This window comes from Ammospiza nelsoni, chromosome 2, assembly GCF_027579445.1.
Source record: "Ammospiza nelsoni isolate bAmmNel1 chromosome 2, bAmmNel1.pri, whole genome shotgun sequence".
Lineage (NCBI taxonomy): Eukaryota > Metazoa > Chordata > Aves > Passeriformes > Passerellidae > Ammospiza > Ammospiza nelsoni.
In genome coordinates this window covers 86881051-86906666 of record NC_080634.1, presented here as the reverse complement: position 1 = coordinate 86906666, position 25616 = coordinate 86881051, and the positions used below count along the sequence as shown (strand labels likewise).

General features: G+C 37.1%; 1 protein-coding gene across 1 annotated transcript in view; it reads right to left on the bottom strand.

The window, feature by feature from the left end:
- The window catches only part of OCA2 (OCA2 melanosomal transmembrane protein), a 186344-nt gene that overhangs the window by 103762 nt on the left and 56966 nt on the right, over nucleotides 1-25616 (bottom strand). Inside the window, exons 8-14 of the mRNA XM_059465987.1 lie at nucleotides 22457-22614; nucleotides 21888-21970; nucleotides 21398-21551; nucleotides 4750-4821; nucleotides 3858-3923; nucleotides 2702-2758; nucleotides 1314-1438 (exon numbers count right to left, since the gene is read on the bottom strand). Of these exons, the coding sequence (XP_059321970.1) occupies nucleotides 1314-1438; nucleotides 2702-2758; nucleotides 3858-3923; nucleotides 4750-4821; nucleotides 21398-21551; nucleotides 21888-21970; nucleotides 22457-22614 (715 nt within the window). The remainder of the gene's footprint in view (nucleotides 1-1313; nucleotides 1439-2701; nucleotides 2759-3857; nucleotides 3924-4749; nucleotides 4822-21397; nucleotides 21552-21887; nucleotides 21971-22456; nucleotides 22615-25616) is intronic.

Below are 25616 nucleotides of genomic sequence, written 5' to 3'. Positions count from 1 at the left end.
CCAGGGATGTGGTAGAGTCCCCATCACTGGAGGCTTTCAAGATGTAATTGAAGAGAGTGCCAGATAATCTCATCTAGCTTTCCTTTTCCATGAAAGGTTGGAACAGATGGCCTTTCGAGGTCCCTTCAACCTAGGCTATTCCGAGATTCTTTGAGAACAGAATAAATGTTACCGTAGTTCTGACTACGGTGAAAGTGAAAAGCTTTTTATGCTACATTGACTTCTGGATTTCAGTCAATTTCCAAATTATATTTATCCAAAATATTCTGTAACACAGCTAAAGAAAACTTGGTGTTTAATAGCTCCAGTGCTGCTTACTGCTAGAAATGCAATTATTGATTAGGGTGTGGCAAAGCCATGTCTTTAAAATATAATCAGACAGAAGACAAATGGACCTTTCATTCACCAGCTGTTTCCAGTCTAGAATAAATTTCACTTGCAAAATTGGGTTTTACTGCTTTACACTGCATTTTAAAGAGGGGGCATATCTTAATAGAATTTTGTGTACTTTAATGTGATAATGTCTGCAAGCATTACATCTCTCAGGATCATTTCTAAAATACACTAGATCTTTCCAAAACTGAACTGGATTAAACAGATTTGCCTGACTACACACAGGTTAAATTCAGGTTAAACAGTTATTTATAATCCCACACTGATTAAATGTAGCTGCATATAACATGTTATTAATTTACAGAAATCTGAAGTAATTAAATTCATGGTTGTCTGCTCAAAGTTCCAAATATCTAATCTCAAACTGTGCAATTAAGCAGTAGCCATCCCAATGACACGATCACCAACAGGAATAAAATTCAGATTTCCATATTCAAGAGAAAGTTGTAAGACAAAATATGGACTTTTCAAAAATTTGTTTGTCACTAATATTAGAAGGGATAACAACTTCACTAAAACATAATTTACTATCTAATATTGTATATAAATATCAGCCAGCAATTAATAAAGCAGCTTTAATTAAAAAATTCTGCCTGCTTTACAGGAGAAAAAAAAATCATCTACTAGGGATCATTTGGTGCAATATGCTATTGCCATTGAAATATGAAGACAAGCCAGAACAGTTAGCTGCCAAGGCAGTGTTCACAATTTTCAGATATGTTCTCAATATTAATGCAAAGGCAAAAGACAATCCATTCTTCTGAAAGTGCTAGCTTTTTATTCTACTACAATAAGAGTATTTGAAGCTCTAATTTCCATTTAAATGATTAAGAAAACCTCCAAACAAATATTTTGCAGACATGTCTACTACTGATTGCTGGCTATAAAAGACCAAGTCCAAATCCATAACAATAAAATACCTTATGGTTACTGGAGTAAAGAGCAGCATAGTGGTAACATTGTCCAAAAATGCAGAAAGAATTGCAGCAATAAGGCATAGAAGCGTAATCATGGCCCACACCTTGCCTCGAGAGAACCGATAAGCCTAGGAAAAACAAACAGAAGCAGAATTAATGGACTGCATCCCTCCAGCTTAGATTTCAAAAAATTGTAGATAAAGCAACTTGATCAAAGTTGAACAACAATGAGCTCAGAGCATTTATTATTCCTTTACTATTACTCCAACAGCACCCTCTCCAATACTAAATAATTTGGCAAGAAAATAATTCATGGAAGTGGGCAAACAATCCCATCACACAAACAAAGAAACAAGTCTGAAGAAGCACCACATTCTGCTGCCAGTCATAAAGTGGTCAGTGGCAGGAGAAGGGCTGAGCCTCCAGCCTGCATGCCCAGGTGAACTAACAGGGTTTAGACCTCCCTTCCTCTCCACACCTGGGACACATTGCCCATCCTCAGAGCAGCACTGCTGGAGTGACTCCAGAGGGGGGCCACAAACATGATCAAAACACTGGAGTACCTCTCCTACAAGAACCAGCTGGAAGAAGTCTGCATTACTCAGTCTGGCAAAGAGAAGGCTCCAGGGTCACTTTCCAGCACCTAAAGAGGGGCAATAAGACAGCTGGGGGGGAGACTCTGGGCAAGGGTGTGTAGTGATCAGACAAGAGGGATTGGCTTTAAACAGAGAGAGTAGGCTTAGATTAGATATTAGTTAGAAATTCTCTACTGTGAGGATGGTGAGACTACAACAGGTTACCCAGAGAAGCTTTGGGTGTCCCATCCCTGGAAGTGTTCAAGTCCAGGCTGGATGGAGTTTCAAGAAACCTGCCCTAGTGGAAAGTGTCCTTGCCCATGGCAGGGGGATTGGAACAAGATTATTAACGTTTCTTCCAACCCAAACTATTCTCTAATTTTATAGTTGTGATGCTATCAATTACACTTTTCATGTAAACTTTTAAAAAGAGAATTCTTTTTACTGTGCAAAGGTCTGTGGCCACTTTTCATATGTGGTCATACAGTTAATGATAGTTCCCTGCCCCACTGCCAGGCACAGAGAGTTCAGCTACAGCAGAACTGCAGTCCTGGGGAAATCAGTGAAATATTCAGCTTAATAGTGCCCAAATGCTTGTGTACCCTACTGGGGACCTTTAACATTCTCCTGTAGAAATAGAATTTCATTAAGGGCTTCCTTTTATCCAAAAGGATTTTTCCAGTATTGCAACATGACCACTGTAATTTCTAATATGATAAGTATACGCTGACCTTAGAAGGGCTCTTTAAGATTTTGCTTGGTGTGACAGATTTGAATAAATATTAACTTGATAAATCTAGTACCAAATAAACCCACCTTTACTGCACAGTAGTCAAAAAATCCAGTCTCTGAAAATATGGCCACCAAAACCATCTGCCAAAAGATGGGGAAAAATATAATCACTTGGAACTGATATATAAAAGTAATTGAATTATTACTCAAAACTAAAGCAAAGCAGATTGGGATACTGACAAATGGACTTCTTATCTGACACAACTTTGAGAATCTAATCACCCTTATATTAGAATATCCACTACAGCTGCCAAATATCTCTAGTTGATACATCATATGGTGAAATATACTTCTCAACATAAGCAGTCTGTAAATGTCATACCAGTCTAGTTGAATTTCATTTTTAGTGACTAAGTGGGCATCATACATTAAGTACTCAAAGTATCTCTCTTACATCATTAATCAAGAAGAACCAATAAGTGTCTTTGCTCTCTGCATTAATACTCTACAGAGCACAGAAGATAATGGCTTCAAGAAATGCTTGCATTTTCCCACATCTGGGAGGTCTCCTGTCCTTCTGTCTTTGCTCTAAACATAATATATAATTTTTTTTGCTTTCTTTTTCTGTGGGGAATACAAGGAGCAAGGACCAGTGTCAGGAAATAAGAAAAGCTCAGAATGGAAACAGATAATTGTAATTTTGTCTCTGTATATTGTATATTTTGTGTTATAGTCTAATAGCACTTGGACAATGTTTTTTACCACAAATAGCTCCAGGCAAAATTATTAAAATAATATATGATTAAAATCTCATCAGATATTACTTCTCTATTTCTGGCTTGCTTTTTTGTAGCTTCAGACAAAACAGTGAGACAGGAAACAACTCTTCCAGCAGAGTGTGTTTGACGAAGGCTTTGAATAAACAAAATTAAAAAGAAAAATGAGAGTGATAATACTTGGCCCTTAAACAAGTCTTTCTGTTTATAAATCCCAAGGATGTTTTTAACATGTTGTCAATACAATTTCACAGATTAAAAAAAAAAATAGTAAAGGATCAACATTTCAAAAGACTGTTTCAGAGGTCTGATCCTCATCCTTTTCAGTAAATTCCTTAAGACACAAATGTTTGTCATAAGCTGTCTGAGTAAAGTACAATCAACAAAGTGTTCTAAAAGGAAATATCTCTGTACAGAACGTGATTATTTTGGCACATTTAGAGCAAAAGATACATTTTAGTTACCATTCCAAACAATAATGCCAGTGTCTCATAGTCAATCCACTCGACCACTTTGACCATACTTGGCCTCTGCAATCAAAAAATACAATTACAAGTGAATGCCACCTAACTTGTGATTAGCTATGACTTTTAAACTCCACTTAATTGATGAACTATTTAAATAAATGTGATGGAAATTAATAAGTGTTCCTACAAGCTACATAAAAAGGACTCTTTATTATTGCCCTTACTACTATTATTATTATTACTAATTCAAAGTACTGCTGGCATCCTAATCAGTCATTAACAGGCTATTGGTTGGTCTAATTGTTCCTTCCTTAACATTACAGAAATAAAAGATAACCAAATTACATGGTACACTGCAGTTCCCTTTTTGGTAAAAGAACAAAAGCATACCAATTCACCTGTGAACAAACTGGAGGGTATTAAAGGGAACATAGTAATGATGTGGTTATCACATCATTACTGAGAAAATCAATCTGATGTTTGACTATATATCAACCAAGAGTAAGCAGCAGGCGAAACAAAAGGGTTGGAACATGCAGGCATGAGATGTAATTATTTAGGGTAGTATAAAGTGTATTTCCATTTATGTTTGCTTGGTAGCCTAACATTACTGAAAATAACAGTGTTAAACTAACGCTGGATTAAGCTGAAAATGCTTGCAGTCAGCTTCCTGCAAATCAGAATAAAAAAGGATCAACTGACGTTTTTGTACTCCCCTTGTCTACACATTAGTCTGACCTCTTTTCCCATCCCAGTGTCTGTCCTACCATTTGTCTTAAAAAAACACTGCTTTGCCATGTGCTCAGTAAGAACCGGGCAAGCATGGAGATTAATGATACCTGACACCACAGCCAGGGACAAAGGGAGCACTCACAGTTTGGTAACTTACCTCCCCAACAATAGCTAGGGCGGCTAAAGCGGCCAAAGCGCCCAGCATGGCTGCCAGGGTCCTGTGAACAATCTGCAACAAAGGGTAAGAATTGACCACAGACTCCTCCAAGCATCTCCTTACTATTAAAAAGGAGGTGGGGAAAGGATAAAACTTCATGTACAATTATTTTCTTGGCTTGCTTGAGGGTTTTTTCTGACTAGAGGATGGTTAATTTCTTTGCTATTAAAAAAACAAACCAACCCACAAACAAAACCAAAAGTAAAACAAAATTAAGAAATCAACCAGGTTAAGCCTTGACTGTGCAAATGCTGCTAGGAAGTCTCATCTCTAATATCCAGGTAGAGAAGGGACTTCAGCACCAGTTTCTTACATCTGCCAGTAGGTGACCCAAGAAGGAAAGCAATTCATCTTCCCTAACTTAAGGATCAAAAAGCCTCGTCCTGTTGGCTTCCCTTCACCTCCCATGGAAAGAAAACACATGCCCAGGAGGTGATCCATCTCATTGTTAGTAGAGGCTTGTTCAGCAAGTGTGCCTTGAAAATGTGCTTTATTTCTCCAAGAACTCATCTGTAGTTATTTAATCCCCTATGTCTGGAAGATCACAGATTGTGTAAAATAACTCGGCTAAAGTAAGCATGTAATTAATGAAAATCACACTACAAAAGACTGAATCTAATTACCAGCTTTCACTATTAATGTGTTTAAATATTATTCCAACAGAAGTTAAAATTATTGTTGAGAAAGAAATAAAAGAGTCTAGAAATATTTCATTTGCCTCTAATTTCATAAGAAATATTTTGCTGATAACAAACAATAGGATGAGAGCATCTCAAAGCTCTCCTCCATGTTTCGAAAGGAAAAGGAAAAAGGAAAGATTTGGCTTTGTTTTTCTCCTTGATTATAATTTTTTAATGGAAATAGTAAAGAACTAAACAATTTATCAAATTACTAGAAAAATAAATATATAAATGACTAACTCAAGAGTTAAAAAAATTATCTGTCTTATTCTCCTGTTTTCCTTAAAAATGCACTGAAGATTAACCTATTCATGGTTACAAAGCAGGAGATCAGACCAAGATTTTTAAGCCCTAATGATCTACTTGTTCAGAGCACAGACTACAGCTCCCATCAGCTCCTACAGAAATGTGTGTGATAACCCACTGGCTCATTTTTGATTTCCCATTTCAGTGCATTGACATGTAAGCACATATATGGCCCTTCTGGTTCTGCAAAGGTGGGAAGCATTTGATAACATTCCATAGTTCTTCTGGCTGGAAAGCAGGTACAGCAATTACACTTTACAGCTTTCTCCAATAATAGATGCTAAGCAGAGCTGTCCATTAGGGGAGGGGATCAGCTTCTTAGCAGAGCAAAGCCCAAGTGTAGGCTACAGGGAAATCCTCAGCTGTCCTCAAACTGAGGGTTTTCTCTTCATGCAATCTCCACCCACGTTAGGTGGCTCTTTTGCAGTTCTCAGAAAGATATCTTAGGTTTTCTGAGATTTGTTGAGCTACAGATTTTTTACATATTTCCACATAAGCACTTTTGCTGTCGCTGTTGTGTGCTTAATTGCTCACATTGGGTTGACTACAGTTTCAGTTTCCAAGAGTTTGCTGTCACCTATGGGTGAAATTTGCTTTAATTTTTGCAGAAAGAAACTGAACAAATTAAGTCATCTGTCAGTTCCTTCATTCCGATGATTTTTCAAGAAGGATATACAAAGGAATATCCTGAAGAATGAACAAGGTGCAAAGTTTTATTACAAAAAACTTAGTAAATGTACAACACTCCATTCCAGTAAACTATCAAATAAAAGTCATAAAGCCTAGAAAGAACACTTATGTAAACTCTGAGACCTGTAAATATTCAAAATTTTATATTCAGGAAGCTTAAGGAAAAAATAGATTACTCTCTTTAATTTTCTTTTCACAGAAAATAAACCCCAAAAAATAACATATTTGCACAGGTATTTTTAAAAACTTACAAATATAGAAGTTAGGAGGTGCAGGTTATGAGTTCTGACATTCTTTGAACCACAAATCCATCTAATACACATTTGGAGGGCTTTATATCAAGCAAAATTCCATTATTATTCTTTTGAAAAATACCACAGATGAGCCAACCCTTTTGAAGACTGGCAGGAGGATGAATATTTTTCAGGATGATTCTTGGAGTGTACCCATAAACAACAGCTCAGGTACAGAATTGAAAGAGCTTAGAAATTGTCGTGGTTTGACAGCCTTTATCCCAATATCGTGTGTTGTGTCTGGCAGCTGTGCCTTTTCTCTCCCCCCCCCCGGCTGTCTTGCTGCGGCGGGGCAGGGAAGAGAGGAGGGAGTGTGTGACCAGGCCCTTTGGCTTTTGGCTGCTTGGCTTGGCTAGCCGCTTGCTTGCTTGCTTTCTGCTTTTTGCGCTGTTTTTTTCCCTTTTCTTTTGTTCCCTCTTTCTTACCCTCCCCTGAAGGTACTGGACCGGCTCCGGACCTGACCTGAGACGTCCAGGACACCCGGAGCTTGCGAGAGAAGCTCAGCGCCCTTCACAACACAGTCTGTTTTCTTTTCTTTTCTTGTGCTGGGGAGTGTTCTTTTGTTACTTGTAAATAAATAGGTTTTGTTTTCCACTTTGCTCCTCCGAGAAATTCCTTCCCGAACCCGGTGTTGGGGGAGGGGTGGTTGGAGGTTTGTTTTGTTTTGGGGGGCTCCCTTTTGGAGATTTCCCCTAATTTTGTCCTAAACCAGGACAGAATATTTTTTGGTGCATTGGCCAGGAATCGAACCCGGGCTTCCGGCGTGGCAGGCGAGAATTCTACCACTGAACCACCAAAAAATATGCTGTCCTGGTTTAGGACAAAATTAGGGGAAATCTCCAAAAGGGAGCCCCCCAAAACAAAACAAACCTCCAACCACCCCTCCCCCAACACCGGGTTCGGGAAGGAATTTCTCGGAGGAGCAAAGTGGAAAACAAAACCTATTTATTTACAAGTAACAAAAGAACACTCCCCAGCACAAGAAAAGAAAAGAAAACAGACTGTGTTGTGAAGGGCGCTGAGCTTCTCTCGCAAGCTCCGGGTGTCCTGGACGTCTCAGGTCAGGTCCGGAGCCGGTCCAGTACCTTCAGGGGAGGGTAAGAAAGAGGGAACAAAAGAAAAGGGAAAAAAACAGCGCAAAAAGCAGAAAGCAAGCAAGCAAGCGGCTAGCCAAGCCAAGCAGCCAAAAGCCAAAGGGCCTGGTCACACACTCCCTCCTCTCTTCCCTGCCCCGCCGCAGCAAGACAGCCGGGGGGGGGGAGAGAAAAGGCACAGCTGCCAGACACAACACACGATATTGGGATAAAGGCTGTCAAACCACAACAGAAATAAATTAAGACAGAGACTTAATCCCAGGAAAGCTGAGAGATTTAGTGGACTTCTGATCTAAAGACATTTTTAAAGGTTAAGTGAAAAATCATCTGTATTCATCTGATTGTTCTCTCACTTGAGAAAGGGCACACCCTTGTGCAATGACCACGGAGATGAGAAAGACAGAACTGATGAGGAGGAAGATGCAAAGCTTTTAGTGTATCAGTTTGTGTGCTAGAGCTCCCCACCTCCCATTCCAACTGCAAACCTTATAAACTCTTTGCAAAAAGGGCATCCACCATCACCATCATCTTTACTTTTGTCTGAAGAATACCTAGCTGTGCTTAGTGCAACAGCAAAGGAGAGGGCTCTTGCCTTTGTCAAAGGGACAGTAACAGCAATACAAAGTGCTACTGAAAACTATGCAGTACAGATTTCACTCTTTACAAAGCAGGATTCAGTTTAGAGCTCACTGACGTGGGACATTACAAGTCTAAGAGATGAACAAATTGAAAAAAAATAGGGAATGGATATTTACAGTATTTTATATAAAAAATTAAAGTACACAAAGCTACAACTGTGAAACAACAGTGTCAACAACATAGGTGTGTTGATAAAAGCCTCATAGAGTCAGTCAGAATAAGCAAAGACTAGGAAAGGCTACTATAGTAATTTTGTTCCATAATTCTCTGTAGAAAGTTCATCTCATGATTGCCTGCTGTGTGATAAACACAATGTGCTGAATGCTGATTCTAATAGTTTCCATACTCTTAATTCAGGAGTTCATTTTAAAGTAAGACATTAAAGCTCTCCAAATAATTTATGCCACAAGTCTTTTTCCTTGATATTAATTAACAATATACAATTGCAGAACTATAATGGAAATTGGATTTAGAAAGCCTATACCTTTCCCAGATTTAAATTTCTTTATCTATTTGAAAGTGCTTTGGAATTTTTGCACTGAGTTCATCAAACCATTTGGTAGACTGTAACAGCATCATTTTAAAAATTAATCTGAATTCTAAACCCTAAAACTTGTATGGTGTTCCAGGAGGCAAAAGAAAATATTTAGAAGCCATTTGAGTGACTACCTGGGTGCTATTTCAGAGAATATCTTTCCCAGCTGAAATCCAGGACACATGCATTTCTATAATGTATTTCTGAAGATACTTGGTAAATGATTTATCATACCAAGCATTTTATTTCCAGAAATCCTTTGTTTTAAGTCATAAATAGCAGTTGAACTATAAGTGTCAACGATTTTCATGTAAAGTTTCAAACAAAACCCATATTCATTTCTTATCCATTTTGTCTCCAGTGAAGCATGTATTATTGAACTTCTTATTTTACTGATAAATTAATTTACATTTGATAGAGTGGCAACACTGCTGCATTTCTACAATTTATTACCAAACCTATATCTACATATGAGTTTTATGTATTTTTCACCTACCTTCAGAATAGCTGAGCTCTTCCTTATAAAATCAACAGCCAAATCCCTCTTAGACTTTATAAAGTCTATAGTTTATTTCTTTATTCTCAGGTGCCAAGGAAGGAGAGAAATAAAATTTACCCTAGGATAGCTTTTTTTCTGACTTTATGTTTTGTATCTGTTCCTTTTTATGTTTTAATAAGGATTGATTTGGTTAAAATAAAACATCCTCAGCAGTGGAAGAGATTTTTTTCCAGTTTTTCCTAAAGATGATCAAGACATTATTAGCCTGAGTGCCTCTGAAAATGTGCTCCTCAGTCACATCCCTTGATGGAGTTATCTTATAATTTGCTGTCACGCATTTTACAAATTTTGGTGGCCTGCTATTTTGTGGACTATTCCAGTTGTTTTAGCAGGATACAGACGAAACTTCAGTACACTTCATAGGTACACATATTTGATTCACTCTTTAGTGGATAAAACACCCCATATTTTGGAAAATTAATGCAGAAGTCTAACACTAGAATCAGAAGCTGTAATCAAAAATGGAAATTGCAGAAAAACATTGGTAATTTAACTTTAAAATGTAGGTAATTTTTGCTAACTGTCAAGCAACATGACTGAAAATTTGGGCTTATGATAGAAAACAAGAGCAAATAAAAGCCTTGAAATACTTTGAACTCTGCCTTGCTGTAGATCCACTTCAAAGCTGAATGGCACCAAATTCTTAATCCATGGAAATTTTCTATATTTCTGGCAAATTTTAAAATTTGGACACATTTCAAGCAACAGACTAGAAATATAGGATGTAGTCAGATACAAAGGAGCTCAGAGCAGAAGATAGGGAAAGCTTGTGACGCCAGATATATTTATTTGATTTTCCACATGCTCACCTCTGGTAAAGAGACTGAGCAGTACCAGTTAGTGACAGCATAGTAGCATATCTCCCTTTCAGCTGGCGATGGCAGCTAATGTTTTAGCTGTCCTCACCCTCCTGCCCTCAGTTTGCTCCTGACACCAGCTCTGCAGAAGCAAGAACTGCAGCTCCTTCAGCCTTGGGGCACTGTGTCCAGCACCTGGGAACCCCTCACAGGGGATGTGCTCAACAGCTTGTGCAAAATGAATGATAACAGAAAATTAATTGACTTAGAATTACCTAGTTAAGCAGCAGAAAGTAAACTCTGTAGGGATTTTAATGAGGCAAAAAGGAGCTGCTTCACATAGCTTAGAAAGTATGACATGCTGGTGCAGTGGGCAGGGATGGGCTAAAGCAACTCTTGAAGTAAGCATGTAAGGTACACTGGTGAAAGATGATGTGCATCAAGAATCCCAAAGTGACTCCAAGTATCACAAAAATCCGTGACAGCAAGAACAGCTCTTTATATCTTCATCTGAAGATTAGGAAACTCTCTATATGTATTCTATATATGCAGGCATGAATCGTAAAATAACACTTTACACTAGGTTCAACATTTAGGAAATCTAATAATGAATCTCATTTTTATAAGTCAAAATATGTCAAAACTGCATCACTGTACATAAGTATGTCTTGCAAGGGAAAAAAAAATCCTGGACCAAAAGTTTACTCATTTTAAGAAATTCATGGTGGATCAATACTATAGTACTGCCATTTGCATGAAATGTGTGACCAAGACCAGTTAAGAGAAATCTGTGGATTCAGAAACACTATCATATCTTAGTACTAACATGCATTCTTATTCATTCTTTGCATAATAAATATTTATGCTTGTAACTGTGAAAATAATATTCCATATATATTCATATATATTCAATAAGCTCTTTTTAAAGACAAATACCAAACCTTAAATTATTATTTTTAAATGGAAACACTAGACTCTGTAGCAAATTTTATAATTTCTGAACATCTACTCAACCCTGAGGAAAGAAAGCACCCATCTATAATATTCTGCTATAATAACTATTTCTGCTTAGATAGTGTGCCAAATTACTTGTTCTGATTTAATGTCAGTGGAGGAAGTCCTGGTATAAACAACCCTGCCTTAGGGGAAGTCATGGAAGGCAACAGTTTGTCACTTTCTAATACAATGCTACTCAATATAAAACCTATACAAGATGATTATCTTAAATAGAAAGTGATTAAAAGTAACGCTATATGGTCTCCAAGTAAATGCCTGTATTAGTTCACTTTTATCCCTATGATATGTGTGCTGGTTTTTGCTGGGGTAGAGCTAGTTTTCTTCACAGGAGCTGCAAGAGGGCTGTATTTTGGATATGTGTTGAACATAGGGTTGATAATGTAGAGGTGCTTTTGTCATTGCTGAGCAGGGCTTACACAGAGCCAAAGCCTTTTCTGCTTTTCCTACTGCCTGCTGATGAGCAGACTATGGATGCATGGGAGATTGTGAGCCAGGACAGCCAACCCCAACAGACCAAAGGGTTATTCCAGACTATATGACACCATGATCCGTATATAAAAAGAGGGGAAGAAGGAGGAAGGAGGGGCATTTGGAGTGGTGGTGTTTGCCTTCCCAAGTTCTGTATGATGGGGCCCTGCACTCCTGGAGATGTCTGAATGCCTTACTGCCCTTGGGAAGAAGTGAAGTAATTCCTTGTTTTTCTTTGGTTGTATGCAGCTTCCACTTTGCTTATTAAACTGTCTTTATCACAATCCATGAGTTTTCTAGCTTTTGTCCTTTCAATTTTTTCTCTGATCCCTCTGGTGGGGGACTGAAGTAGCAGTTTCCTGGGACTTGGATGCTGGCTGGGGTTAAACTACAGCAGCACATTGACTAGAATAAGTTAAGAAATACAAGGTAAGGACATCTTACAATTCTTGTCTAGGATAGGCAGTCCTGAAATCCTGTGATTAAGTAACAGCATTAAGCTAACATCAATTTTTTTCTATTCATAAAACAATGCAGAGAGAGAATCAGGGACAGGGATAGACAGAGAAAGAGGTTTAAGAAATCAAATTATTTCCTGTGAATAAATTACCAGATCAATTCATTCCCCTCTTCTATATCGAAAATCTGTAGGCTGATTCTGGATTCTGCAGAGATATTTGTTACTCCAAAGCTCTGTCAAAGGCTTTGAATGAACAAGGTGCACAATTTACAATCTTTTCAGAGTCTATGAGTTTTCTTCCTCAGCTATATCACTGCTGTTTGTAGAGAAAACTGAATGACTAAAGCTTCATGCTGATATGGAACATTGGATTAACTGGTTCTTAACTGGTTCAAAGAGATCCTTGAATGATGCAAACAAAAATATACCCTTGATGCATGAGATGAAACAAACAATTGAATTTTCATGCTTTGGAAACTTGAGAAAAAAGTAAAGCTGGAGAAAAGAACATAGAACTAGAAAGGAAGGGGGGGAAGTATCATTTGTAGAGATGATGGACAGAGGACCCAGAAGAGGATGTAATTCTATGAGATGAGGGTTGCAATGACTGCTAGATTGAGTTTTGTCTTGAAATAACCTCTCACCTCAGAATACTAAGGTAAAGAGGGATAAAAAAGTTAATATTTCTATCAGAAATAGCTAGCTAATATTTCTATCAGAATCATATGAGAGAGAGAAGTTTGTCATATCTATATCACTACAGTCATAAGTGGATGCTTTCCAGACTCTGCATGTTGGAATGGTTCTGATGTTAAGAAAATCCATTTTATATATCTCCATAAAACTCCAAAAGTAACATCTGATAGCTTGATAGCCCCTCTGAGTCAAATTTTAAAAGCAAATCTGTACTTGGTATGAATTTTGGGATTTTGCCTTGTTACAGAAGTGGACTGACACACAGAGAAATGAACAAACTCATGTTCTGTAAATCAGGGCCTTGAGTCCAGTCACATTAATAGAAAGGTGAGCCCTGCAGAAAGAGAGGATAGTGATCATTTTTATGTACCAAGGTACTCATTCCTGTAATAGTTTAGCTTCATAAAACATGTTTTGCATGACTTAAGTAAAGAGATCTGGTCATGAGCCAGTAAAGAACCTAGAAGGTAATAAACCAAACTGCTTCTGTGGGCCAACATGACCAAAGCCACTGTTTACCTACAGGCTGGCCTAGGAACAAGCTTTCAGTCTTGCAAGGGTCAATCCAGCTCTCCAGCACCTACCTCAGAAGCTTTGCTGAATCCATCCCCTTCAGGCACTTTGACAGCATTCCCAATGCACACCCTCATTCTTTGTGTCCTAAAGACACTTGTGAGGACCGAGTGATGCTCAATTACATTTACAGTTTCAGAACATTTTCTGAAACTGAAGAAGATGCCACCATTTGTATTTTCCCAGTTGTCTCAGTTATCTCTATTCTTGAGACTAATAAGACTGGGAATTTCTAGTAAACAAATGACATGGACCAAATAACTAAATTTTACCTTCCCAGTCTGAATTTTTGTCAGCCCTCCTAAAACAGTAGGTTAATAAACCATACAGAAACACAGCCATGCACTACGAACAGTAGAGCAGGCTGCAGTACTTACATTACTTTTACAGAGAACTTTCTGCTCTAGCTAGCAGTTCCTCTGGAGAGTCTTTCATCCCTGACATCTCCTGTCTTTTTTCACTCCACTTTTTTGCTCTGAATTTTTTTCCCCTTTAAATCATGTCATCATACCTTCCTTCAGGCCCACCACCTACACTTTCAGATTTTCTTCCACTTTTGTCTTTGCTCTTGCTGAAGGAAGACACCATCTGAGGCCCCAGAAAGAGCTGAGTGTTTCTCATCCCTGTTTGTGTGCATTAGAGGAGTTCTAACAACTTGTTAAAATTTTAAGACTTCATGGCTCTCTACCCCTCTGGTTGCCGTAGGCAGGGTAGAAGCTGAACGGCAGCATTCAATTAAGCTAATTTAATGTTCTGTTCCCTTTCTCAAACAGAAAGGAAGCACACCAATCCACAAAAAAAATAGTATGCAAGGCAGGACAAAACATTCATATTTGCCAGTCTTTCACAAATTGAACAAAATACAGCTCAGAATTAGATTTAAAAGGCACAGAAATTAGCAAACAGGCCTTTGGAAATTAGTTTTTGCATTTCGTGTTGAAAATATGAGTGGTATTATTTCAAAAAATAACATTCTGTGAAAAGAGAAGCCTGACTACACCTTTCAAAGCAGACAATTCCATCTAGTCCTTAGAATAGTGAGCAGCACCATCCAGTGGCTATTTTTTTCCTATTTCATTCTTAATTAAAGACAGTTTACATGCTGCTGAAGTACCACAGCGCCCAAAAGGAGTGTTTTCTTTAAAACACACATATTCAGAGCACAGCCAGACTTCTACAAAGATAGATCTAACAATTAGGCAGGCAATAGTCAGTGTAAAATCAATATTCATATTGGATTAATAATACAAAATTGTTATTATAACATATCAAGCTGTGATCCAGCTGGGGATTTTGCTTGCTATTATATTGCATTTTTGTTTTAATTGAAACCCATCCCTTCCTCGTCTTACAGGATTTTTCTTCCTTCAAGCTCTCTTCCCTTTGCTGTAGCTAGGGCAGGTAAAAAGGACTAGTTTATCTTACTGGTGCTGGCTCTGTCCTTTTAGACCCTCCTATTGTTAGCACTGTCTCTACTCTAAACAAGCAATAGAAATCCTGGCACCTTGGGAGTACTGATAAAATCCTCCTCATAAGGAGCAACTTGCAATGCTCCTGCACAGCAACTTGAAAGTAATTCTGATCTTCTCAAAATGTACTGAGATCAAAATACAGAGAGGTCACAGCCTCCTCCTCAATTAGGGAAAGGCATTAGGGAATTGTCTGTACTTCTTAACTGGTAGCTCAGTAGCAGGCTGTTCTCTCTGGAAGAATATATAGGTACCACTTGTTGAATACTTCACTCTGGGAGACAGGATAGATGGATCTGTCCTGTGTCTGGATCTCCAGGCATCCAGCATCTACCTCAGCAAACTTTAGTGCACACCCTCAGTTTATGTCCTAAAACCAGTTCTCGTGGGGATGGCAAGAGTGCCCTCATTAAAGTGCACAGTTTCAGCTGGGGAGCTAAGGAGGGAAATGGACTTTTGAATGGTAAAAGTGCTTTAGAGTTATGGGGACTCCAAACAAGATCCAAAACCATTTGTTGCCAGGGCAGATGAGGTTAGACTGTTCCAGAGGAAGCTCAATTTCTATTTAAGGTAAGTTTTACTGCTGGATGTTATGTTTAGGTTTCATTACCCTAATTTAGGTTCTGTACAACCCTCAGAGTCCCGGTGTTTAAAACTTCTGGGTTCTTTTACTCCCTACCACCTGCAGACACTGGGGCAGATAAGAGGAAACTTTTATTCTTGGCCAGGGAGAAATGGCTTGGACGCTTATTAAGGAGAGTATAAGGTTTGTTCTGATAATCTGTCCCTGGCAAGTTTTCTGGCAACCCTACAGCACTGTTTTAATTCCTCTTCACATTATTTTTAATCCTAAAGCACATAAAATCCATAGCAGCAGGAATATATTCTCTCTGACAAAGGGCGAGGGAGTGCATCAGCTACTACTTCCTTTTTCTCATGGTCTTTTGCAATAACTGCTATGGATTTTCTTCGGTTCCTTTGCTACCAGTCTTTTGGGAGGACATATCTGGAGGTGGGAACATTCTAATCCACACTCTTCTCAGTCTGTATCTAAAGACAGATCAATACAAGAATGGGTGGGAAGTCAGAAGCCATGCTGACTAACTTCTGTGATCAGTCACATTTTCTGTTACTTTCCTTATCAGGAAAAAATATCTGATATTTTAAGATTAGCCTATTTCTATCACTCAGTGTTATGCTTCATAATAGCCAAGGACTGTTTCTTCTCTTTTCCTATTCTCTCTCTAAAGCATATTTTTTCTGATAAAAAATCTGGACTGTGTGAGTGTACACTGCCGTAATAACCCCTTATTCCAGTTGTAAAAATGTTTCCTACCAGTAAACACTGGTTCAACCAGCCTGCAATGACAGAAAAATAGTCAGACTGAAATCACATAAAATTTTAGTTCTCTGGAACCAATTTCTGGTTGTTAGATGCTATTAAAAATCACTCTGATATGAGTCAAAGAAATTAAGCTTAGGGGATGTTTATTCATAATTTAAGTTAGTTAATAATAGAAAAGTAATATGGAGAGAAACTGACACATTCCATTTCCATTAAAGTAAATTAAATTGTGATTATAAGTCCATACTTCATGTTAGTAACAAAATAAACTTTTAAGACCAGATCTTGCGCTGTCAATTATTTGTGTTTTAAGAAGAAATACAGACATGTAAATGTCATTCAAGATGTCAGATCATTAAAATGCCACTTAAAAGATCCTGGCAAGATCTTTCTTAGTGCTAATTACAAGACAGGGTATGAACGTAAATAATCCATTTGTGATAAGTCCTATGGAGACTCTCATGTGGAGAGCCTGGTTCAAGCATGGCATAAAGAAAGAGGCCATGAAGGTATACAGCTGATGGGAAAGTAAAAGGCAGCTGTAAAGCAGCAGTTCCCAGGCTTGATTTTGTAAATAACTAGGTTCTCAGGCACCTTTTCTATAAACAGCAGGATTCTCAGACAGTCTTCCCATAACAGTCCTTGGCTGCTCTGGGAGCAGATATGAAGGTTTTGAGAACAGATATGAAGGTTTTGAGAACTTTTCATATCACAGTGAGAACACTAATTTTGGTTTCAATAAACAACCACGGGTATTGTAAACAAAAGGAGGGGTTAGAGTTTTCTCTGTAACCTATCGTGAGCTCAGATTTTGTAATATGCATGAAGTTAATTAACACTATTATAAAAGGTGACTGATTTGATCAATAAATCGGAGTCGATGCTGATCAACAAAGATGGGTCGTCTCCCTTCGCTTTCAACACTCTCAGAGAATTTCTGATACTTGCTTTTTGGCTATTTTTTCTGATACACTTTCCTCCTATTTGACATGCTATTGGTATCTTATTTTTTCTTCAATTTTTTAAATTAACTTTGTATAATAAATGTTATTTTGCCTTTTCTCCTGATTAAATGTAATGTTTTACAAAATAGCTTTTAAAAGGCAATTACTTTCACATTTGCTTCTGTTCATTCAAGTATCATAAACAGCTAACACTGCATTTTAACACACAACACAAAACAAATATATTATTAGGGGAAAGTGTTGGACAAGGGCACACATTAATTCATTTCAATTAAGGAGCTCTATCCTTTAATAATTGATGTCTAGCATTCCTCCTTACATATTTCTAATTAATGCAGATTCAACATAGCTGCAAATGTGCAGTGAATAATTACAAATAAGAGCTTTATAAATGCAAAAAAAAACTTTTTTGCATACCAGCAAAACTTTAATATTTTAACAGATATTATAAGACATGGATGGGCAGATAGAGTTCTCTTTAGTTTAACCAGCCTATTATCCCATTTTGTCTAGATAAAAACAGGGACAAGGTGAGAAAGCAAAGGTATCTAACTGTATTTCTCTGATATCTAACTGATAGCTAACAATGAAATTTTATCTGCACTGCTTTTCCTTGACCATGCCTTATGACCAGAAATGATACATCATTCAGTTAATGAGCTACAAGTAATCACTTTAGTCACATAGCAAAATGCTTTTCTGGAAGAAATTATGGAAATCAAACAAGGCAAAGGATCAAATAGATTCAGCTGAAAAAAAATTTGTTTGGAGCAAGGGTTTATAAAAATTAAATTTTCTATTTTTTTTTCAAGTTTACAGTCAAGAGAGTATATGCATTTTGAGGATCAAAAATAGAAAAAGCCTGTCTGAAAATGCATTGTAAACTGATTTAATACAGCAACATCAGTGTAGAACTCTGTACATCCACCTTTTACACCAGATGTCCCTGTAGACCAATGTGAAAACATACTTGCAACCCATTTTAACCAGTGTTTCCACAGTAATCCTGAAGGGTCAGACAGAAGAGCTGAGATCAACAAAAGTAAACCTGCCACTCTTTCTTTCCTTCCTTTCTTCCTATTTTAACATTCAGTTTTTTTATTTCCTGTGCAGTTTATGCTTTCAAGAACAAAATTAAATACTTTGTGGTTTTCAACAAGTCTATAAAATGGTATAGATTAGATGAAAGCAGAAGCACCACAGGAAGCTGAATGTTTTTCTCCTTTGGGACAAGGGGAGGGAATAGGAGACTGAAATGCTAAGAGAGAGCAGATTGATATTTGAAGAAAACAATTTTCAAGAGAATTAACACCTAATGAAAGAACAGATGATTGCATAAAGGTAAAAAAAAAATAGCCCATAAACTCCAAACAAAAAACTAAGGCATGATCAAGGGAGTTAAAAGCAATATAAAAAATTTCAGAGATAGAGTAGCAGAATTGTGAAGTAACAGAATATTCATATTTGTGTTAAGTCTGAAACTAGAAGTCACTGGAAATTAAAGAGGAAAATGGGCATCTTATTCTATGAGAAACATATTTGTTTTTTATGAATACAAAACAAGGAATCAGTTTCAAAAGGAACAACACTGAAAATCAATGCCTGAAGAAATGAAGTTCAACATCTTGTTTTCTGAAGAAGAGCACATCCTGAGACCTCCGCTGTCTAGGAGGGGTGCTTAATTGAGACATTTGATGCTAACATGGAGGCAAACAGCTGCTTCAAAGTTTGGAGAAGACAGCTGTTTACAGTAAATGCACTTCAGTTTCCAGCTGGAACTTCTTACTTGACAATCTTCACCCATCATCCTGTATCTGCAGGAAGCAGGAGCTCTTGCACAGTCCCTGGTGACTGAGGTAGCAAAGACCAAGAGGAGAAGGCAAGAAAAGATTAAATCGTGAGGACAGTGGGGCTGAGGAGGCTGTGGGCAAGATCTACCATTCATACTTGGGGAAAAGGGCTGTGCTGGTGGAAATAGAGGCTCTTGTGATTTGTAACATATAAAATGCTTCCTTTTTCTTCATTTTTAAAGAAAATATAGCTCTAAAACTGGTTTGGATGTCTACTGAATTTGAAGCTGTATTGCAAATAATAATTAATAAAATGCAGGAAAATAATAAAGACTGATAAAAGATGGAGAGCAGCAACACCAAAGTTAAAATCTATCTCTTTAAAAAATTAAAGAGGTAGTTTCGCAGTAGCATTGATTTCTTCAACAGTGATAATAACTAAAGGGATAGAGAGTGCAATGTGTTGAGAAAGCAGGACTTCAGGCATTGAAGTTATAAATACTGAATATGATGGAAGCCAGTATTACATATTCCAACAATATTAGCATCCACTGCCTGCAAGAAATCCACAAGGGAACCATAGACTCATTGTAGCATTTGTCATTTCTATAGATAGTATGGAGAAAATAACTAACATTATGATGCAATATACATGTAGCTTTCCACACTCTAAATTTCAAAAAAGTTTACTTATGAAAATCTATTTCTACTTTTGAATTTGGAGAAATAATTTTTCAGCCAACAATAGAAATCTTTCCCTGATATTTTGACAGAAAAAATAATTTAATGAGTTGTTTTAAGTCTTTTCCCTCAAAGTAACAGGAAAACTAATGCTTTCCTTGGCTCTGCTTTTCAGTTTCAAGTTTTCATTTCCTTTTCCACATTAATTTTTCCAAAGCAGATTTTCAGGTTGCAAACACAAAACCCCCCCTTTACTTATATTTAAAACCTGATGTTTTTACAACTGCTGAAAGGTTGCATAGTTGGGGTTGGGGGTTTACGGGTGTGGAATTTTGTTTGGTTCAGCTTTTTTGAAAAAATAAGTTGCATTTAAAAGTATTAAGACTATTTTGAGGCTGTGCTGCATGCCTACACATACTTATAGAAAAATCTAGTTCAATCCCCCTCTACTTTTAATATAACATCTCTTTGTTCATTTACAATGTACACAGAGGCATTTTTAGGTTTAGAAAGAAATAATCATTGCTGAACAACATAATCTAAATGTCTAAAGCATCTGCTGTGTTGTGTGCATCCATTATTGGTATTTGATTAGGTGAAGTTTTACAGCCTTACCATTTCAATGGGGAACGGGCTGAAAAGCTCAAAATATGCAATGGGTGTGGAAGAAAAATGAGCATGCTGGACATATGTACTGTGGAGTACCTTGTAGACTTGATTTCATTCATTTCTTAGTTTCATACTAATGTAAATCAGGCCTGATTCAACTCAGAGGATTGATAGTGTGGATCTCATATGAATTAAAAATATTTTTTTTTAAAAGTGCTCCTCCCCGTTTGCAATTCATTTTAAGATAACAGTAAGTGTTTTCATTTCAAAGAATTCAGTTTGAGTTCTGTGTTATTTATGATATGTTTTCCATTCTTAGTGTGATGCAATGCATTTTTATTTGATTTAGTACCTCAAGGTTTTGTAATGTTGCTGCAATGTATGCTAAAAGTTCCCTGTCCCTTGATTCATATTAATTCAAGCTCAATTTCCTCTTTAAATAATACAGTTAAAGAATGCCTAAAAGGCACTTATTAAAATATACGTTCATTTTAACCTGTTGAAGGTACACTAAGTTCATAATTTGAGGTACCTTAGAGAATGTAAATAACGATATGTTTTTTTATTATACTTTATAAAATACTTCAATACTAAAAAACAAATTTTCCACACCTTTTGCAATTCTCACCTATTTTTACTCTCACAACAAAACTGTAATTCTGTTGACATATTAGAAAACTTATAGACCCTAATAGAAAAACATACAAGATCACTGTAACATGAAAAGAACTTGGCAGAATCACTTACAATGCAGAACAATTTCCCCACATGTATCTTATTCATATCATTAGCAACACTGATGGTGTATGAAGAAGTTAAATACACATTTTAAAATTATATCAAAGCCCAAGACTGAAAATTCTTCTTGTGCTCCTCTTACAGCTTAGGAAAAAAATAAAATCCAAGTACAAAACTGACTTACTTCCAATATGATCAGCACATAGACACCTACTAAGATGATGGATGCTACTGTTACTTGTGCCTCTATATTTGCATGAAGGTACTGATGTTTCATGGAGAGAGGAACACTTCCAGACTCCTGCAGGAAAGCTTGAATGTTTATGAAGATGGTGCCTCTGGTGAAAGAAAAAGAAGTTTTGTTTATTCCTGGAATGAAGTACCTTTAGTTTTATTTGTGCATTATTTATATTGAGAATTTATAAATATACTTGTTACATCTTTACTAAAGCAAGCAACTCCTCAAACACCTTCAAACAAACTGTGTCCTTCTAAAAAGCATTGTTTAGAAATTAAGTACAAACCAGTCTTGTAAATCCTTTCAAAGAACAACAAGAAGTCATCCTTTCCTGCCCTTCTGAAACATGCAGGGATAATTATTTTTAAAACGTTATCTTAGTCAAGTCTATGGAAACTGCTCCTTAAATGCATCATTTTTCAGTCTCTTAGCCAACCTGTTTGGTATCTGAAAGGTTCTAGTTGTGAAGATCTGCTGATTTCTTCTTGAACTTAAGGGTAGAGACCAGTTGTATACCACCTGCAAGAGAGTCATATTCAGCAATATTAGCAGAAGTCAGTGATAGTGATATGTCTCTGATACAGGGTTTTATTCCTATTTTTCTCTCTTCTGACAATTTTTGTGGCTTTTTGTGGGTCAGGAATAAAATCAGCCTAAATCAGTTCTCCCTGATTAGGTTTGTTAGGGGTGCTCAGGTTTAATCAAATTAACTCATGCTCATACTCAATCAATGAAGTGAGAGACACCTCCAGGATGTCCTCCAGAGGGAGGATGCCAAAACACATTTTGCATTGAATATAGAGAACAAAATTTTGAAGCAGAAAGCCCAGAGAAGCCTTATAAGGCAAAAGGAAATGCAACTTTAATTACAGTAAGTTTTCTAATGCTGAAAGTGAAACACTTTGCAACAAGAAGAAGCATGGCCACTTAATCCACACAGTAGTGATAGAAATAAATGATAAAACACATCTCAAAAAAAGTGAAAGAGAGTTTAAAGACTATCACCTGCTGCTGGTGCCTCCTCCTTGATCCTGTGTCTTCACTCTGGCTGATTTGTACAACAATGTATTCCTCTGTTTGCTCATCAACAACCTGTGCCCCAAATGGGCCTCCTATGTCTAACTTTAACAGAGCAGAATCATGAAAGTCAGTCAGATTCATAGCTATTAATAAAGTTGTTAAGGTGCAAATTTCCAGTAAAAATAGTATAGGCTGTGTAGGCTGTACAAATTCCAGGAAAAAAAAAAAAATAGTCAATTTATGTTAAAAAAATACATTCTTCAGCTAAATTTCAGGAATTTTGAAAAAAACCCGATGTCTACTTTCTCACCAAGTAGTACTGTTTTGACCAAGTTTCCTAATAAAATAAGAGTTAAAAGTTCAGAATAATTATCTTCCCTAGTGACTTTTGGGATTACCAGTGCTTTTACCTGATGTATCAAAGATTAAAAATAGCATACAAAATACACAGAGAGACAGAGAAGTAAGGCTCTGTAAGAACTTGTACTAATGAAAGGCAGCACCATTAGCTCAGCAATTTAAACATCACAGAACTTGTACTGGTGAAAACAGTGTAGAAACTGCAGAGGATTTTGCCTGATTATTTGCTTTTTGGTCAAAGTTTTGCTCACAATGTTACAAATATCTGAAAGATATTTTCAACCTCCTTCAGCTGAAGTACTCACAGAGTGTATCACACTCAGCTCCCTCATCTGCTTCTTTTTCTTGAGATATCTCACATAAGATGTGGTCAAACTACACTCCTAGTCTAGTATAATTGAAAGATCAGCCAGCCATGATCCACAAATCCATTGGAAGTCTAGTTCTATTAGTTCCAATACATCCAGGGCTTTTTAAACCTAGTGTTGTAATAGTCCACTTCTGGCATGGTTGAAAAAAGCATCCTTGTGGCTTGGTGGGTGGGAAGGAGAGGAGATAAGGAAAGCCCAAGATTTTTAACCCTTCACAGTTTGTTTGAAACTGTAATAGAGCAATATTGTAATTGTTTTGCTCCTGTCTGCGACAGGTAGAAAGATAAGGCATAACCAACAAAACAAAAAAAAAGCTAACAAACAAAAATAACCCCTTAGTTTTTCACACACATGTTCCACTGAAATCATGAGACTTGATGACATGCTTAATGTCACCCTGCTTAGCAAGGCAAGCTGAGCAAACACCACCAGTGACACTCACATGCCATTATTAAAGAATTAAGCTCCCAAGCTTAAGCTTTGCTTAAAGGAATCACACAGGAAAGGATAAAAAAAAATTATCTCACATGTAACAAATCAGGAGCCAAGTCCAGTCCAAAGAATTTACACTCACAACCCTTAGCAAACATAAACAAAAATGACAACAGTTCTCTTCTGTTTCTGAAAGTTTTAAATACAATTTGGCATCACAGTTTTTCTGTGTCACTAGTAGATATATAATAGGAGTCTCCATAGGACCTATATCCATACCTTTAACTAGAGATATTAATTAAACCTTCTAAAAGGTCTGCTCACCTGAAGTCATTAACCCTACAATTTGGGACAACTTTTAATAGTCAGTTTTTCACAAGGCATGTAGCCACTTAGGTCTTGAAAAGCTTCAGGTGCATATAATTATGGCAGCTTCCTTTTAAGCAATACTTTTAAAATAAATCCTGTAATTACCTAGATGACACATTCAGGAGCTATTAGAAAGGATGTCTAAAATTAAACCTTATTTTTAAGAAGAGTGGCTCATTTCTTCTTTTCCTCTACAGATAAGGATACTTTTTCCATTCCATTCTGTGCACCTATAAAACCATTATAAAGAGCCATAGGAAAAAAAAGGGAGAAAGGTTCTCCTTTGATTTCAAGTGCAACAGAACATCATTCACCAGTCTGCATTGAGGCTCTTAAATCCCATCAGAGTTATCTTTTTCCAAACAATATTTAGGGACTCTGTCATAATTCCATTGTTACACTGCAGCAGATCACAGCCTTTATGAAAGGTGGAATCATAATAAACCAGAAGAAAACTTCAGACATGCTTCCATGAAAAAAAATATTTTTTATCAAGCTGCACTTCAGAATATTTTTGTTCTGTCTTACCTTGTTTTTATATTTCCCTTAAATTGCCAGAATGTGATTTCCTCTAAATTTTAATCATTCACATATGGACAACTTTTGGGAAAACTCTCTTTTTTCTTCTAATATTCCCTTTTATTATGCAATTTAAGCATGCTTTTCCTTTCCTGAACTTTTCTTTTGTAATGCATCCTCCAGTTTCCCCCTTTAAAGCAAAAATCTCCCTGGGGAGATTTACAGACAGAGCTGATATTTTTTATTTCACTTCAGCTAAACTGCTTCATTTTGATCTAGTTCTATTCTTGAAATCGCATTATTGCTGTGAATTAGCCCGTCAAGGGATTTGGGTTTGTGTTTGCTCTGTGAAGCATTACACTGTGGCTGTCTGTATTTATACCTGGCACCAGAGCAGGTCTGCTGCTCCCAGCTGAACCAAGAGCCGTGCTTCCTGATCCTGGTTTTCTGAAGAGGTTTTGAGGAGTGTGGGACAGTCACCTCATGTTACTTTATTTTTATGTGGCCTGTGTAGACAACATGATGGAATGGGATGCATTGGCTGAACATTTAAACTGGTATTCATTCACCACAGTTCCTGCTCCTGTGCTTTGGACATCTGCATCTGATGGTTGCTTCCCTAAAATCAGTGATGAAAGGGTGCTTCGAAGATGGAATTCATGGCTTCATTTTGGACTACCACATGAAGATGAGAATAACTGCTCACGAGGAACATCCATTCTCTCTATTAGCTGTAAAGAGAGGTTAGGATGACTAACTCAGGAGTAGCTGAGTCAGTCCCCAAAATACCAAGTCCCTGCTCTCTACCCTCCATCATGTAATTATTTCAAAATGTACAGAGGCAGCCAAAAAGCCCTGTTTGACAGAGATTCTCTGTTATATTTGCACACAGATGGCTGACTTTATGCTTTCTTTAATATCTATTTGTATATCCTATTCTGCATACTGTAGAATGGACCTTGAGAATGCTATGTCTATGCATTACTTTTCAAGTTTCTGAGGTAGTTATACATCATTTATCCTGATTTATCACCAGGTCACTTATGCTAGTTTCTCTAGGATATCACCATTTTAAAGAAGGCCTTTTCCCTAGA